Below are 18,825 nucleotides of genomic sequence, written 5' to 3'. Positions count from 1 at the left end.
GGTAGGTAGAAAATAGATAGGGCGCAGGGCAAGAATAGTATGGGAAATATAGAATCTAAAGAACTCGTGACACATGGACATGAACTAAAGGGGGTGAATGGTGGGGGCGAGGTATGCAGGGTGGAGGGGAATGAATGGGGGGAAATAGGACAACTATAATGGCATAATCAATAAAATATATTAAAAAATAAATGAATACAGTTGCTAATATGCCATAACTTGAAGATTTAAATAAAGAAGAATTTTATATGCATTTTTAAAAATTCTCACCTGAGGATATGTTTATTGATTTTAGAGAGGGAGGAAGAGGGGGAGGAGAGAGAAACGTCCATGTGAGAGAAAAACAGCGATCAGCTGCCTCCCATATTTGCCCTCCTGGACTGGGGTCAAACCTGCAACTTTTTGGTGTATGAAATGACGCTCCAACCAAGCGAACCACCCAGCCAGGGCTCATATGCATATATATATATTTTTTTTTTTAACACAATCTTCAGTCTCATTAGATGTTTGGCTATTGCTATCACATATTATCTAGTTTAAGAAATTAAGACTCTTGTTTTCTTTAAAAAAGTTTCTGAACACATGTACTAAAGTATTTTTAGTATTTACTGTTTATTTTATAAACAGTAAAATTTACTGTTAGTTTATAAACTAATTTGTTTATAAACAAACAATTTAGTACTTTCTGAGCAAAGTACTAAATTGTCATGAGAGGGACTAGAATTATATTGTTTGTTTTATGATGGAGTAAGTACTCAAGGGGGTAAACTAGAGAAGAGACATATTTGATTACTTCCAAGGATTTTACTATTTGGAAGTGTGGAGCATCCTGTCTGTGAACACCATAGTGTGGTCCGAGAGACTGCATGTACACTCCTGAAGTGCTGTGCACAAATGGTAACATCTTTCAGTTTTTAGTTATTTGATATTGAAATATGAAATATTAAAATACCCAATATCCAGTTATTAAATATTTAAGTTATTTCAACAAAGGCCTGTGGAAAGCGGGGACATGATTTTTGCCCAGTGTTCTAAAAGTCAAAGTGAGGATATTTACTGGCGTTTAGGTAAGTTGGTGGGTGTAACTAGGATTCTTTTCAGGTAGCCAAATGTCTTACCATCTAATTAAGGATGTGCATGAATGATATTCCTAATGTCTTTACCTATTGTCTAATGAGACCACAGACAAGGCAATCAATAGCTTGGCAAAATCTTTGGCGAGGATGACTCTGCTGGATGTACTTATAAACCAGGTTAATGTGAAGAGACAACAGGATGTAGATTAAGTGGAGACCCTGTTGGGAGTAGGAAGGTCAGGCCTTAGGCCTCCAAATACATTGCCACATATGTATGCAAAACTTAGGGAAAAGTAAAAAACATTTTCAAATTAAAAAAATATTATTTTGATACCAAAACCTAGTAAAAATTAAAAATAAAAATAAACGAATGTCACTTACGAATTTAAAAATCCTCCCAAGTAGCCCTGGCTGGTGTAGCTCAGTGGATTGAGCGCGGGCCTGCGAACCAGACAATTGCAGTTCGATTCCCAGACAGGGCACATACTGGGGTTGCAGGCAGGTTCCCTGCAGGCCAGTTCCCAGCAGGGGACACACGAAAGGCAACCGTACATTGACGTTTCTCTCCCTCTGTCCTTCCCTTCCCCTCTAAAGATAAATAAATAAAATCTTAAAAAAAAAAAATCCCCCCAAGTAGGTGATATAATCAAAATAGTACATTAACTGAGAAAGACTTAATCCAGTAATTCAAGGATAGTTTAATAGTAGAAAATACAGATTTTATTAGATTAAAAGTTATAAGGAGAAAATCATAATCAGAAATGCATTTGATAAAATGTTGTAAGCATTCTTTATATCAATAAAAAATTTAAAAATATGAATGGTCTCTTAATTTTGTGAGATAAATTTATCTAAGCCTCAGAGGCAGCACCAAGACATCTGAGGGCATTCCCACTGAAGTTAGGAAATAAACAAAGATGTACACTTATTACTTAACTTTAGTCTGAGTGTCCTATTCAATTCAAAGACAAACGAAGGACCTTAGGACTGTAGAAGTTCAAAATGAGGTAAAACTATCAGTTTGTAGGTGAATTATATAATTACACTTTACTGTATGTTGTGTATACCTAACAGAATTATCCAAAGATCTACTGCAAATAAGAGAATTTACTAAGTTAATGGGATACAAAGTTAACATACAGACATCAACAGACAAATCAAAGAAATAACCTTAATTATAATTATAATGTTAGCCAAATGGATAAAATATCTAAAGATAAAAGAAAAAGATCTATTGGGGAAAACTTTAAAAACTAAGAACCCAAAAGTAGACTTGAACAAATGGAAAGGAGCACCATGTTCCTGGATAGACTCAATATCATAAAAGTATTCATTTTCCTTAAATTAACATGTAATTTAATTCAGTCCTTATGAAAACACCATCAGATTTTTTTAGAGCCAAATTGATTTTGAAATTTATATAAGGAAGTAAATGAACAAGAAGAGCTCAGAAAATACCGAAAAGCATTGCAATGATGGAGAGAAGGAAACTTATCCTACTAGAACTTACAATATATTTTAAAGACTTTTAAAAAGACTTTGTTATTAAACTAATGTGGTAATAGTGAGTGAATAGATAGCTACATGGAACAGAATAAAAAATCCAGAAATGTACCCATATATACCCCAAAACTAGATAGGAATTACAAATGGCATTTCAGAGAATGCTAAGAAATGCACATTAAGACTATAATAAAATACACTTTTAAAGCCAATGAATTGACAAAAATCCAAAATTTTCACGACACACCCAAACTTGCTGGGGATAATATAAATTGATTCAATCACTCGAAGCCAATTTGCTAATGCTAATTACAGTTACACATGCACATACCCTTTGACTCAGGGATTCCTTTTTTGAGGTTTTCTCTAACAGATATGCATACACGCAAAGAGTGGCAGGTATAGATAAGGTTATTTACTGCAGCATTGTTTTTCACTGTTAGCCATAGGGGACTGGGTAAAGAGTTCAGAGAAAGCCTATACTGGGACACAATGCAGGAGAAAGAAAAAAAATAAGGGAGGTCACTATGCATTGATGTGAAGGGTCTTCAAGATATTTGTCAAGTGAAAAACTTAAAAGATATTTGTGAAGTAAAAATAAGCAAGGCATACATACATATATATATATATATATATATATATATATATATATATCATGGTACTTTGTGTAAAATAATAGAGGAAATCCATATTTGAGTTACTTGTGTATGCATAATCGCTAGACGGATATAGAAGAAACGAGGCATGGAAGATATGGGAATTAGGCAGGAAATAGATGAATACTCTATACCTTTGTTGTTGTTTTTTTATTTCTGAACCATGTGATTTTTTTCCCTATTCAATAAGTAAGTAAATAAATAAGCGTATCGTCATATGGTGATATACTGTGTGTATTTATGTATATATAAAGAGTATATGCTATATGCACACACAAAGAATAAGGATGCTCTCTAGTTTTGATAGAGAAAAATCTCCAAGGATGTTAAGTGACTAAAAGAAGGTATGGAATGCCATATACAACATTCTGCTTTTTGTCAAAAAAGAAGGAAATTAAGGTGATGTGCTTGATTTTGCTTGTATATGCATAAAGATGCTCAGGAAGGATACTCAAGTTGGTGAGCATTGTGATATGCCCCCAGTTCCCCTCCAGACGCCCTTCAATAAATGACAGATTCCTTGTCTTAGCTGCTGAGAGGGCTGCTGGCAGATGGCCTTCAGCTGACAACCCCTATGGAGCCTGATGGCCTCTTTGGAGGAGGGCCACCTCATCGAAGGCCATGCATGCCCCCTTCCTGGGTGGTCCTTACCGTGGGAATGATGAACATGGGCCAACCCCCAAGCTGGGCAACTCTGAACGGCCATCCTTGTTTTAGAAATTCCCTTCCTTCATGTCACATGGCAGTTTAGCTTCTCTTTCTGCTGTCCATTCCCTTTTATAGGAAGAGAACACACCCAATAAACTTTCTTGCTAAGAGTCTGCTTTCTGGGGAACCCAAAGTGTAACAAGAAACCAAAATCAGTGACTTGAGTGGCTGGATAAGGCTGGGAATATGGTGAATGGGAATAAACTTGGAAAGAAGACTTTTCACTCTATGCCTTTTTCTAACTAAAAAAAAAAATTTTGAGCCATGTGGATATATTCCATATTTAATTCATAAATAAAAAAATTAAATATAACTTAATATGCCAGTAATATTTTATGCCTTTCCACATGTATTTTTCAAAAATGTCCTTTATGTTTTAATTTCGAGGTTTTTTTAAATCCAAAATACTGTGCCCTGCCACACTCTAAACATGCTTTTCTTTTCTGTTTGTTTTTGTTTAAGACCCTCAGAGAAGCGTCTTGATCTCCTCGCCATGGAAATTAAGAAGTCACCTGATGGCGGATGGGGCTGGGTGATTGTGGTTGTCTCCTTCTTCACTCAGTTTCTGTGTTACGGATCCCCGGTAGCAGTTGGGGTCTTGTACATAGAATGGCTGGATGCCTTTGGTGAAGGAAAAGGAAAAACAGCCTGGGTTGGGTCCCTCGCAAGTGGAGTTGGATTGCTTGCAAGTAAGTGGATTAAATTTTTCTCGCTCATTACTCATTTGATTATATTTGTTGCATCCTTACACTGTACAAAGCATAGTAGGCTATTTGTCTTTAAAGCATAATACATATTCTCTTGCCTTTGTTGAGATTATAGAATCACTCTCTCACTGTAATAAATTGAAAATACAGAAATTGCCTAGGATATTCATTCATTCATTCATTCATTCATTTCTTTATCTGTTTATTTGCTACTATGTGCAAGGCAGTGTGCTAGATGCTGAATATGAAAAGAAGGACAGCAAACACATCATTTCTGTCCTTAAGAGGCTCACAGTGTAGTGAGAGACATACTTTCATGAGTGAGAAAGATCCAGGGAAAAGACAGTAGTGACTAGGCTATGTCCAATGAATGCTGTGACCCAAGGACTAAATGATAAGCAGCGGTCCTGAAAGAAATTCATACATGGTTCATAATTATGTCTCTCTACTTCAGATCTAATCACATGTCCTACATTTGTGTCACCTCTACAAGAAAAATTTTACATGGCAAAGGGTAATCCCTTCTCACAATGATGGTGCTGTTCAGGATTTTAATATAGTGTTATTTATAAGATATATGTGATGTGTTTTGTGTGACCTTCATATAATGTCTTGAAAAGTAATACATTTGACAAGTGTTTCCATCTTATATAATGGTAATGCCTATCATCTTTACAGAGAACAGCAGAGAGGATTTCATTTTCATTTTAAGACTTAAAATTGTATGACACTTCAATTTCTGGAGTAATAGTTTCAACTCTGTGGTAATATTTAGTGATTATTACTGTAACTTTGTTGGCACAATTTACAGGTGATCTAGCGGTGCTAAAGCAATGATCTAAGTTCGGTCATTGGCCTAGGAGTCTCTCTCTTCCTCTGCTCTGAACTTGACCTGATTTGTTGTGCAAATCACAATCTCTATTCTTAGGGAGAAAGTAAGGACATCGAATGTGGAGATTTGTAAGGTGCTTTTCAGCTCTAAAATAATTTCATGAAAAAAATGAGTTAGCCATTCCTTTTTTAAAATATTGTTTTTCCTGAATCCTTAGGGGGACTTCTTAAAACAAAACAAAACAAAACAAAACAAAACAAAACAAAACAAAACAAAAGTAGTTACTTCCAGCTGATGCTTTACTACCATGAATGTGCATGATCTCATCTGAAAGGGTTTTTCAAAATGTGAACTGTTTGTAAAACTGCAAGGTACAAACGGATGATCATTGATATGTTAATAAAGGAGGTTGAAAGTATTGCTTTTGAGAAAATGATCTAATGTGAAGGGGAGAGAATGTTTTTAATGTTCTCCAGTTGGTCATCATTTCTGTCAGCAAATAAGTTACATCTAAATGTAAATACACTGATGGTCAGAGCTGATACCGAGACTCTGAAAACTGGATTGCAGTTCTATACTTTCTTTAAGTTCATTTTGTCTCAAGGGCCAGGAACAGTCTCCTTTCTTGTAGGTAAGATTGGCTGCATAAGATTGGCCCCAGTGCAAAAAAGGAAAAGAGAAGCAGGGCCCCTTGTTAAAAAAAAATTGAGAATTCAAGACAGCAACAGAACATGCAGTTCATTGAGTGTGTGGCCCTGTTGCTAAGGGCTCAGCCCTGTGCAACTGCATAGACCACAGCCTTGTGAAGCCAGCCCTGCCTGAGGTTAGACGGAGAGAACATCCCACTGAAGTTTAGGGGAGACAACAAGTACTAGGAGGTGAGAGGCATTGGTCTTAAGTCAAAGACGAAGTCAAGTCCTGGCTGTACTACTATTTAGCTGAGGGAACTTGTGCAAATCACTTAACTTTCATGTCATCAGCTACATGAGGAGGCACTTGGACCAGCTAATGAAAGCTTTCGAAGATAAGCATAGAATAAGGAGACCAAGGGTTCAAGAATGAGGAAATGGTGAGAAATGAAGAGCTAGCACTTATATGTGTGTGCTCTTGGTTAATGTCCACCCAACAGATGTGTTGTTGGCTTCCCTTGTCTCTTCGTAGCATGAATTAAAGGACAAATCCTGAAAATGATGGTCATGTAGTATTAGCAATGACCCTTAGGCATTGTGTGTCAGTCAGTCTATGACAGCGCCCAGATATGGGAATTTTTTTAATCCCCAAAAGTGATTTCAGTTGGGAAATATGACCGGTTTCAGCGCCCTCTATTTAGATTTTAATATTTGCTTTTTGATAATTCCTTGTTGCACGATTTGGTTAGACTTTTTCATAAAGGGAATTACTGTATGTTTCTGCTTGTGTGTGGCACTGTTTGTACCATGTAAATCATAGAAAATAAATGATAGAACAGTCCTTTTCCTGGTGGGGCTCTGCTAAAAAATGCATGTAAATGGACATTTTTGCATCCTTTTTGATAAAATATAATGCATACATGTGTGTATACATGTGTGTCCGTATGTATATATCTTTTTGATAGAAGATGAGCCTTACATATATGTGTAAAATATATACAGTTGCTCTTAAATTCAGATGTGTGTATGCGTTACTCGAGCTTGTCTAAAAGCCAATTTGCTACCCATCCTTGAGTGGTGTGGCAATGCGGATGGGCCCCGGAATCTTTTTTTAACTAGTTCCCCAGGTGATTCTAATGTAGGCAGGCCAAATTGTGTCTGAGAAAAATGAGTTATTTTCTTAACTCAGTTTTGTCCTGGGAAGGCATGATAACTGCCATCTTTGACTAGTTCTATGATGTGACCGATGGAACTTTATAATTGATCAAGGCACAGCAGAATAATTACAATTGATAAGCAACATACAAATTCTGTTTTTTCTGTACTTGCCCCTTATGTTCACGAAGTGCCTGGCTCCATCCAGCCACTTTCACTTTCTTGATCTTAGTTGGTCCTGAAAACAGCGCACTGAGATGGTCATTATTGTCCTCAAAAGTTAGTGACCTACCCAATGGGAAGCCCACTCTCTAAGAGGACATGGCACCTGAGTCCCAGTTTTTCTAACCCGTTAAGCCTGTTCTTCATCTTTAAATTGGAGATCATAAAAGTACCTTATATGATTGTTGCACAGAACAGTTGAGATGCTACTTGGCACATGGTAAGTGCTCAACAAACATTGGTTATTAGAAGACCAGAATCAGTAACAAATAAAATTAGTTTCCTAAGCAGTGCTAAAGAATCTACAAACAAAAGGATCCCTTCAGGATGAAAGAAGAAGGCATTTCTAGGGGGGTGGACAGGAGGGAGAGCTAGAACTTTGTCAAGATTGTGTCTAAATAGATGGAATTTAAAGGCCCAACGCTTGTCTCCGACAAACCTAGATTTGGACAGTAGCTCGGAGTAGCATATTAAAACTCTGAAAAGACATGCAATTCTAAACTTTACATTCTTCATAATCTCAATTCCTTCTCTTTGAAGCTTGAGTAATTAAGGAGAATATACTTCTTCCTCTGGCCTAAATTGTTGGTGCAGATGATCCTTGGGATGCATAAAGCTGAGTATCAAGCAGCCTACCTTCCTGGGTTTTACATTGAGAACAAGCTCGCCATCATTATATCTAACCATACAGTCTCCTCTCCCCTGTGCCAGGGATGCTACAATAGAAGGCATCATCTGCTTTTCAGGGGATTTGTAGTCTCATAGAAGAGACAGAAAAAATAGTTACTGATAATTTGAGATGTCCCAAATACCGAGGAGAATTTCAAGGACGAGGCAATTTTGGCGTTTCGTAGAGATAGGTGGGACATGTGGGAGGATGGGCTGTGTGAGGTGGATGGTTGTGGAGAGGGCAGGTCACCCAGAGTCCTTGTCTGCAAAGGCTTGGACTCTGCACTGCAGACGATGCATTCTGGTGGAGGCAATTTGTCTGGGGAAGCAGAGATTGTGACTGTTGGGAGGTGTGATGGTCAGTGTCAACGTGGCTAGGCAACATTCCCAGTTAGTCAAACACTGATGCAAGTGTTGCTGTGAAGGTATTTTGTAGGTGTGCTCAAACTCCATAATCAGTTGACTTTAAGAAATGCCAGTTATCCTACGTAATCTGGGTGGACCCAGTTCAGTCTGGAGAAAGGACAAAAAAGAAGAGATGAGCTTTTCCAGAAGAACTTATGCCTGTGGGCTGTAACTTCAGCCTGTGTCAGTGAGTTGTGATCTGCCTTTGCCTGCATCTTGCACTGTGGATGTTGTATTTGCCTAGCCAGATCCCACAATCGCATAAGTCAGTTCCTTGTAATAAATCTCTTAATAGATATATGTCTTCTTCTGGTTCTGTTTCTCTGGCTGAAACCTGAATGATACAGAAGGAATGAAAGGTAATTGAAATAGTTAGAGAAGGGTGGGGCTGTCTTCCAGACAACTGAGTTGCTGAAATTTCAGGGAGATCTTTTGTTTCTCCAAAGGCCCTCAAATTACTGAGTCAGTAAATTTATCCCTAGGTTAATCTGGTGAGTCAGTATGGCCAGCAGGCTTGCTGAATGAGCTGTGAATGATGGCAGAACTGGGTATGATCATATCTTTATGATTTTATGCCCAAGCACTGTTACCTCTTTCAAGCAGGACTGGAATTCTGCCTCCTACAAGGATTCTGTTCCAGTGGCCAGTTCACAGTGTGTTAGGCAGTTCAGAATTGGAGAGAAGTATGGCAGGTTTTAGTTAAGCTTTTCTCCATCTCTGTAGAATTCTGCCAAATCAACCAACAAGCAAGGCAGATAATACTACACGTGGAATCAAGGATTTGAATAGATGAGGCTCATTAGTGCTTTTCTCTTCCCCAGGGAGATGATGGATTTAAAATTCCTAGTCTCAGGGAGGAGGGACTGAGGAACCTGCTCTTTTGTTTGGCTCCCTGCACTGTAGGTGAAGGGGTAGGATTCTCATGGGCCCACTCTACTCTGCTGGGACATCCTTGTTCCGTTGGAGTCACACGACCTGGTTACTGCTGTGTTTTATTTTTCGCCCTGCTGTCAGCCTACTTACGGCTTCAGTGCAGCAGGCCTGGCCATCCTAACACTTTTGGGACTCCGAAGCTTTTTGGAAGACAGAAGGGCATAGAAGTTCATTTACTCCACAAAGAGAATCATTAGTTTCCCAAAGCTGTCTAATGATAATTACAAATTGGAAAACCACATTAGGTTTCCGTTATTAGAACATATTTTTACCCCTTTTGTGGACATAATCCTATTTCATGGCCCAGTTCAAGGCTCATTTCCTTAGTGCATGGTGACCTCCCTTTTCTGAAATCCAAAAACACACAATCTGGACCTTTCTTTTGGTATTTATTGCTTGTGTCATTAGGTTTTGATACATGTCTGTTTTGCTTTCTGGTTTGCCTCCTGTATTAGACAAGGGATATCAGGTTTTCCTGTTGTGTTCCAGTATATTAATAACAATCAGAAGGATAAATGAAGAAAATAATCCCATTCACAGTTGTCAAAGAGAATAAAATACCTACAAATAAACTTAACCAAGGATAGAAAAGACCTCTACTCTGAAAACTATAAGACATTGAAGAAAGAAATTAAAAACAAAACAAATAAATGAAAGAATATACCATGTTCATGGTTAGAAAGAATTAATATTGTTAAAAAGACAATACAACTCAAAGCAATTTAAAAATTTAATGCATTTATTATCAAACTATCAATGTCATTCTTCTCAAAACTAGAACAGATCATCCTAAAATTTACATGGAACCATGAAAGATGCAAAATAGCCAAAGCAATCTTGAGAAAGAAGAACAAAGTTGGAGCCATCATGCTCCCTGATCTTGAACTATACTACAAAGTTACAACAGTCAAAATAGTATGACACTGGCATAAAGACAGACACATTGATCAATGGAACAGAATAGAGAGCCAAGAAATAAACCCTTGCTTATATGGTCAACTAACCTATGACAAAGGTGGTAAAAATATAAACTGGAGTAATGACAGTTTCTTCAACAAGTGGTGTTGGGAAACTTGGATAGGTACATGCAAAACAACAACACTAAAAAACAGCACCATTCTCTTACACCATATACAAAAATAGATTCAAAATGGGTTAAAGGCTTAAATGTAAGGCTTGAAAGGATAAAACTCTTAGAAGAAAATAGGAAGTAAACTACCTAACTGTCTGAGTAATATCTTTTTGGAAATGTCACCTCAAGCAAGGGAAACAAAAGAAACAAATAAGCAAATGGGACTATGTCAAACTAAAACACCTATATTCAGTGTAGGAAACCTTACTGATTGGGAGAGTATATTCATAAGTGATAGATATCTGATATGGCATTGGCATGCAAAATATGTAATAAATTCATACAACTCAATAACAAAAAGTAAACAATCTGATCAAAACATGGGTAGAGAATGTGAAAAGAAATTTCTCCAAAGAGGACATACAGGTGGCCAACAGACATATGAAAAGATGCTCAAAATCACTAATCATCAGAGAGATGCTAAACAAAACCACAATGGAATACCACCTTACACAAGTCAGAATGGCTATTATCAAAAAGCCAACAAATAACGTGCGTTAGAGAGGATATGGAGAAAAGGGAACACTTGTGCACTGCTGCTCAGACTGAAAACTGGCGCAGGCTCTGTGGAAAACAGTATGGAGATTCCTCAAAAACTAAAAGTTGATATATCATACTACCCAGAAATTCCACACTAGGGTATTTATCCAAAGAAAATGAGAACAGTAATTTGCAAAGATATATGCACCCCTATGTTGATTGCAACATTATTTATAAGAGCCAAGATATGGAAGCAACCCAGATGTCCACTGATAGATGAATGGAGAAAGAAGATGTGATAGATATATGCCATGGAATATTATGCAGCAATGAAGAAGAAGAAGGAAAATTTTGCCATTTGTGACAACATGGATGGACCTAGAGTATATGCAATAAGAGATAAGTCAAAGACAAATACCATATGGTTTCACTTACATGTGGAATCTAAAAACAAAACAAAATAACTAAACAAAACAGGAAGAGTCTTGTAGAAACAAAGCCCAAAGGGACGGTTACCAGAAGGGATTGAGTTGGGGAATGGGTGAAAAGGGAAAGGGGAATATAGTCAAGAATGTTGCGATAAGTTTACACAGTGGCAGATAATTACTAGGGTTAGTGAGGTAATCATATTTTAAGGTTTCAAAATGTTGCATCACTGTACTATACACTTGAAACTAATATAACCAATATAAGATTGTATACCAACTACACCTAAATAAAAATAAAATTTAAAAATGTTAGTTTTTCTCTAAGTAAGCAGCAGGTGGCAGTGTGAAAATAAAGAATTTTTTAAAAGCAGTTTTCAATTTGCTGTTTTCATCTGTCAGAGAATTTCTACTCACTTTTTTCTTAAACTTAACTTAAGAATCTTTTTTCAAAGATTCATGTAACAGGAAAAAATGCTTTAAGAATTTATTAGATGATTGCTAATAAATTCTGTATTTTATAAAACAGTGAGTTTGGTTGTATATGCTATGAAAATTATTACCCTTCATCCCCACCCCAACTTCCCAAACTCTAGATTTCCTTGTGGGGTTAATAATATGCATGAAGGGGCATAGATGTGAAGTCTTACTTTTAGGATGAAGCTGGAAACTTTTCAACTATGCCAGGAATAATCTCTGTGTTCTGGTTCCATTGTGCTGGTTAAATTTGTAAACACTGACTCTTGATGCCAATGCAATTTGGTAAACAACAGAGAAGGGTCTTGCCTTTATGGTGTCAGACGACCAGTTAGGAGATTTGAATCTTAAAATCATTTCTACCTTTGAAGTATCTAAATTATTTTCCACTGGGTATGCAGACAGCTACACTATTGGAAAAGTTTGGTATTTCAGATATATTTTTCCTTTAAAACACTGGCACAGAATATTCCCACTCGTCATATAAATATATGCTCTTCTGTACTGACTCACACAAGAGAGGACCTGAAATGCAGGCGTCAGTTCATGACCAGGGAGGAATGTGAGAGAGCCACAGGCCCTGAGAGCTATATGCTGTCTCAGTGATCATAACCTGCTCTTAAATGTGCTCCTAGGGGATTCCCCAGTACAGTGGACCCCCCTATCCACAGTGGACACGTTCTGAGTCTCCCACTGGATTCCGGAAACCAACAGACAGCATCAACCGCTATGTACACTGTGTTTTTTTTACAAATTAGGCACATTAAAGGATAACAACAACGAATGATAAAATAGAGCAATTATAACAATATACTGTGAGAATAGTTACATGGACAGCTTTGGGGTCATTATTACAAAATTAGGGTTACTTGAACATGGGAACTACAGCACTGAGCCAGCCATCTGATAACCGAGATGGCTCTAAGTGTCTAATGTGTGTGCTCATGGAGAGCATGCACCGTGGAAGCCCTGGACCGAGGGTCGGTCCAGACCTCGGACGGACAAAGCAGGGTGGCGAGAGATTTCATTACGTTACTCAGAATGGCATAAAATTTAAAGTGTATACATTGTTTGTTTCTGGAAGTTTCCCTGTAATGTTTTCAGACCATGGTTGGCTGAGGGTGGCCGAAACTGTGGGGAGGGAAACCGTGGAGTAGGGTGACTGCTGTGATTGGCAAGAGTGCTGGCCTTGGGGTCATCTCATGCTGGCTCTGCCTCTTACAGTGAGACCATGCGCCAATCATGTCTGTATTTGTTTCTGCATTTGAGGTTTCTTAAAACACTTTTTAAATTGAAGTAAAAAGAAAAATATATACGTAGAAGAGTATATATATCATGAGAGTTTATAACCCAATGAAATGTTCACACACTGAATACACCCATGAAGTGAGCACATCAAGAAGCAGAACGCTCGTAGGACCCTGGAAGGTGGGCTGTCCTCCCTTCCGGTCATGAGGCCTCGCCTCCTACCAAACACAACCGCTATCCTGCCCTTCCGTCGTAGATTGCTATTGTCTTATGGGGGGTGCTTTTTATAATGGTGATTACATGGTGTATGCTTTTTTGTGTTTGGTGTCCTTCACTCCACAATGTTGGTGAGATATGCCTGTGTTGCTCTGTGTGGTTGTAGGTCATTCACTGTCATTGCCATTCAATAACCCAATTTACTTACACATTCCACTGCTGCTAAACACCTGGGTTTCTCAGGTTTGGTTACTGTGAACAGTTCTGCTGTGAGCATCTATGTACGTAACTTTTAAGGTAGGTGTTTCTCTTGGGTGCATCTGTCGGTTTCTATCTGGTGTATACATAGAAGTGGAACTTCTTGGTTATACAGGGTGCTATGTTCAGCGTTAGGAGATAAATGCCAGCAGTTTATAAGAGTTCTTGCTCCACATCCTTGCCAACGCTGTTGTCTGTTGTTAGCCATCTGGTGAGTGTGGTGAGTGTGCTTTTTAAAAATTAGAGATAATAATTTGTACCTTATTATTGGAAGGTTTTTATCAACTCAGTGATGCTATACTTTTCTTTGGTTCCACATCCTGAGCTCTTTCTTTTACACTAGGCTTGGACAACTTCTCTGAGCTTTAGTTTCCTTGTAAATGTAAATGAGACTATTGGACTGAATAACCCTTAATATTCTTTTGCTTCTAATATGCTAAACTCTGTAGTCACAGGTGCTTTCCAGGTACAGTGCTAGTGGGAAAGAATTTTACTAGCACTTAAATGCTGTTTCATGAGAAGTTGCCCACCTGTGCAGGGGACAAGTCCTGGCAGTGGTCACTTCTGCCTGGCAATCAGCAGTGGGCTTCCTTCCCCCAGTTCCAGGTTATATATGGAATGTAGGGCATTGGTGCAGACAGACCTCTGCCTGGATGAGTAGGGAGCTTTTCCATTTAGCCCCACTTGCCAGAATATTCTCTAGGAGGAGAGTAACTACCTCACCCTCACCTCTTCCCTTTACAGGGTTGCTGTTCATATTCAGTCAATCAACATATCTGTTTTCATCATCAACAGTATAATTGGCGTTGTGCTGAAAAGGAGCTCTGCATAGGAAGTGTGCATGGGACAGGCAGGGGACAAAAGTCCTCAGAGTATGAGGGTTCAGACCATGGGCTCAGGAGTCAGACTAACTGGGATTTTACTCTGCGATTGTTCTGGCAGCAGCTGCTGCCGCCACTCACGTCACAGAAGAATGAGCGCTGATGGGGCAGTGACTTGTGCCAGGCCTTGTGACCAGCTTCACATCTGTGCTCTCACTTGTCTTCACAGTAACACTAGGAGGGGCTGCTATTGTTCATTCAGTTTTCAGATGAAGAGATTGAGGCACGTAGATCAAATAAGTTGCCTGAGATCAAAGAGCCAGAAAGGAGTGGAGCCCAAGTTTGAAGAAAGTCTGACTCCAGAACCCCCATTTTTTTAACTATGTGATCTTACCATCTTGAAATCTTAATTTCCTTAACAACAAAAAAGTGAGGATAACAATAGTATCGACCTCTCAGGGTTGCAGTGAGGTTAAAATGAGATGAGGCTGTTTATGCAAAGTACTCACACAGTGTCCAGCTCATAGTAAATACACGGGAGATGTTCATTATTATTTTAGTGTTGTTACTTTAAGATGGAGAGAATCATTTTAAGCTTATGATGAGATGAGTAATATGATTGTGAAAAGGAGATTGCTGTTAAGTAAGTGAAGATTTCCTTTATTTTTTTAGGTCCCATCTGCAGCCTCTGTGTATCGTCTTTCGGAGCCAGAGCCGTGACGATCTTCAGTGGCTTCATGGTGGCTGGAGGCCTCATGTTGAGCAGCTGTGCCCCTAATATCTACTTTCTGTTTTTTTCCTATGGCATCATTGTAGGTAAGAAACCCGATCACTGTAACCTTTCTCAGCTTCAGGAGTTAATCCTACTTTTAGCAATGCGAGCTTCATTATTTAGTTAACAGAAGTTTAGCTAAGATGTTCAGTCACAATTTGCTTCCAGTGGCCACTTCACCAAAAAGTGTTGCTTTGGCAAACTGTCTGCCAGGGCTTCAAAACATTTGAAAGGAGAAACGTGTTTTAACAGCATACGTGGTGTTTTCCTTCCAGGCACAGGTGATTTTTCATTTCAGTGCCTGTCTCTAAGATACCCAAAGGGGCAAAGGGACGGGAAGAGTATTCGACTTGTATGTGACTGACACCTGTCACTTTGCAATGACTTAGAAAGTGGTCCCTCTCATACGGGTCGGTTAGGCAGGGCCTGCTGAGATTTTTGTGTTCTGAATGTCCTGCTGCTTTACACCCTCTGTTGCCAGGACCCTGGTCACGAAGTCCCAGTAGAAGTAAGATGCAGATTGTAAAGCAGGTCATTTTTTTTTAAGATAAGGGAAGATTGAAGAAAACTCAGTGGTGGGATATGGTGATGATTTTGGTAGGAAAAGAGGGCTTAGGGCTTGCAAGTTTTGGGGGGGCAGGGCACTGGGGATATGCTTTCACAGTGCACTGTACTAATTGTATCCAATGTTCAATGTCTCCAGACTTAGTGTTTGCAGGAGCTGCTGGTGGAGGGGGGGTTGAAAAGGACTCCATCCAGCTTTGAAGTTATGTCTTAACATCTGAAAGAACCTAGTTTGTTGACTACTAATATTCCTCTCTTTCACTTGTGACTATTTCCCCAGTAATAAATAATAGGAAATATAGTAGCTAATATTCACTGAGTACTTACTGTGTGCCAGAGTCTGTGCTAAGGGCTTTATCTGATCTCATTTAAACTTCACAAAACCTATTTTACAGAGAGGGAGGGTGCGGCTCAGTGAAATGAAATGACCAACTAAAGCACCTTAGGGGAGATGTGCGGGGTTGGAGCCACTCAGTCTGACCCTGCATTTCTGAGATTGTCTTCAGTGCTTTTAGGGCTCAAAGTTTATTTGAAATGTAACTACCTGCCTCGGTACTACTCAGATAGTAATCTAAATAAGCAGGTCACTCGTTAGTTCTTTGAGAGCATATAGTGTATATTTAATGTTTTATATTCCCTATAGAGCTTATACAGTTTTGAACCTATAGCTACAAATATATTAATTATTTTGTATTTTTATCTAAAATAATAAAAGTAAAAATGTAGATATTTGTATTTATACATGAATGATAGTATTTCTTTCAGGACATAGGACAAAAGGATAAATTATTTCTTTTAGGGCAAAATTCCTTTTAGGATTATTCTTTTTATATGCAAAATAAAATCATTATGCCATTGGTATGATTTGGGTATTTTCATCAAAATCTGGACTAACCATTTAAAATTTCACAGGGATTTACTCCTACTCATGTTTTCTAGAGAAAGCCTTTGTGAGTACCTATCCCAAGTTCTCACTGACCTAGAAACTAAGGAAAAGTGAGTGATAGCATCACATTTGTATTACCTAGAGATAAAAATGAATTCTTAAAAAGAAAAACATTAGCTGATATTGTCTAAGGTTTATATACATTTGATTGTATTGGGAGAGTATCTAAGGATCTATAGAAAGAAAATTAAATACAAAATTAACTAACTCCCAAAATTAAATTTTAAAGTTTCTGTACTAATGGAGAGAGCTTTACAAACTTGTGAAATAGATTTTGATTTCGCTGGTTGTATTGGAAACTTTCAATAGCTAACCCTGTTCTCCCTCTCCTATGAATATGTGGTCTTCAGTTAACTAGATACAGGTCCTGATTTACTCTTTTGGCTGCTGGTGGGAGTGAAAGCCACTTGGTTTTCCCCAGCATGGTAACTCTTTCTCTGCTGTCCAAAGAACAGTATGTAAGGGGTCATACTAACTAACATGCATGTGTGCCCCAATTAAATATCAGCAACTGGGGGAAATGACTGTTGTGTGGGTCTGTGGACTCAGCAGATCCACTGTCAGCCAGACCTGGGCCATGATCCCCCATTAATGATGTGAGCACCTGCTATATGAGCCCACTATAAGGGAAGACAGTGCAAATGCTTCAGGTTCCCAGATAACAATGTCAGCTTGTATCCAGTGTCCAATGATGCTTAAAACATATCCCGCTTACCCCAGTGTACTATTACCTAAATACCACAGTGGTTCCCTTTGGGTAAAGATTCAGGGTACGATTGTCTGCTTGTCATAGTGTTTGTTGCAATGTCCTTCCTCCTGGAATCCCAGCCTTCCCTACAGTCAATGGATTCTGGGTCACAAAACAGGCTCAGGTCTGGAGCATATATATTATTCTCATTTAGTAATAATTTTGAATTCATGCAACTAGAAGGAAATTGTCAGCCCTTGGAGAGACCAATGGACTTTGGGTCAGGACGTGTAGGTTCTGTGAGATTGAGCAAGCACCTTGATTTCCCCAAGTGACAGTCCCCTCACCTATAAGGCAGGCTTAGCATCTTATCCCATATAGGTCCTGTGGGGACTACATGAAGTCAAGAAAAATATAGGTAAACATAAAATAAAGAAAAGATTTGAGCTGTACTTCAAGTAATAAAAAACTCACTCATGTAATTATTGGGGCCTGATGAGCTATTCCTTGCTAGCAGATTATTAATCCTCATTCCATGGTTGACATCTTTGTGGTTTTATTTCAACAGTAGGCTTGCAATCTAGGGCTCATAGAATATTTGTGGGATAAATAAATGGAAGAATAATGAATGAGACTTCCATTCTGTCACCATTTGAAGTACAGTACCCAACTGAAAAGGAAGTGACAGGAAATTATTAGACAGTCTAAACTCATTCTCCTTCCTATATTATGAGTTCTTTAGGGGGGAAAAAAACAAGAAAGATTCAGTCTGATGATAACATTCATTGAGTACCACCTCTGTGTAGAATTGCATTCTAAGCATTTCCCTTTGTCAGGCATGAATTCAATGGGGCTTGTAAGATAGACAGAATGGCATAGGGAAGGAGCCAGCACTAGCAGGCAGACTGCGTGGGTTAACTTGATTAGATCCACTTGCCAGCTCTGTGACTCCAGACCAGTTACTTATCTTGCTATCTCATTTTTAAAACTGAATGAATAATAGCATCCAACCTTTAGGGTTTTATGGATTGATGAGATAATGCAGTAAATATTAGCTAACCTAACCATTTTTATGAGTTCTGTGACTTTGGAAACGTATTTAATTTCTCTGGCTTCTATTTTTATTTTAAAAAAATGAAGCTAATATAAGTTCAGAGATGTTGTGACTATTCCTGAGATAATGGATGTAGGGAAACATGCAGAGACATTGAATGCACACTTGTCCTTATTTCCCTACATTTTTTCTGACCTCTTAGTTCAAGACCACAGCAGCAGCTTTTTCCTACCGAAGAAGCTCTACTGA

General features: G+C 38.4%; 1 protein-coding gene across 1 annotated transcript in view; it reads left to right on the top strand.

Moving 5' to 3' along the window:
- SLC16A9 (solute carrier family 16 member 9) overlaps positions 1 to 18,825 on the top strand; it is a 67,779-nt gene that overhangs the window by 29,616 nt on the left and 19,338 nt on the right. The window contains exons 2-3 of the mRNA XM_037139934.2: positions 4,406 to 4,632; positions 15,225 to 15,368. Coding sequence (XP_036995829.2) covers positions 4,437 to 4,632; positions 15,225 to 15,368 — 340 coding nt within the window. The 5' untranslated portion in view covers positions 4,406 to 4,436. The remainder of the gene's footprint in view (positions 1 to 4,405; positions 4,633 to 15,224; positions 15,369 to 18,825) is intronic.

Source organism: Artibeus jamaicensis, unplaced genomic scaffold (assembly GCF_021234435.1).
Source record: "Artibeus jamaicensis isolate MK-2021 breed Jamaican fruit bat unplaced genomic scaffold, CSHL_Jam_final contig_332, whole genome shotgun sequence".
NCBI classification, from domain to species: domain Eukaryota; kingdom Metazoa; phylum Chordata; class Mammalia; order Chiroptera; family Phyllostomidae; genus Artibeus; species Artibeus jamaicensis.
Note: the sequence above shows the minus strand (reverse complement) of the source record. Positions and strands in the feature narration are given on the sequence as shown.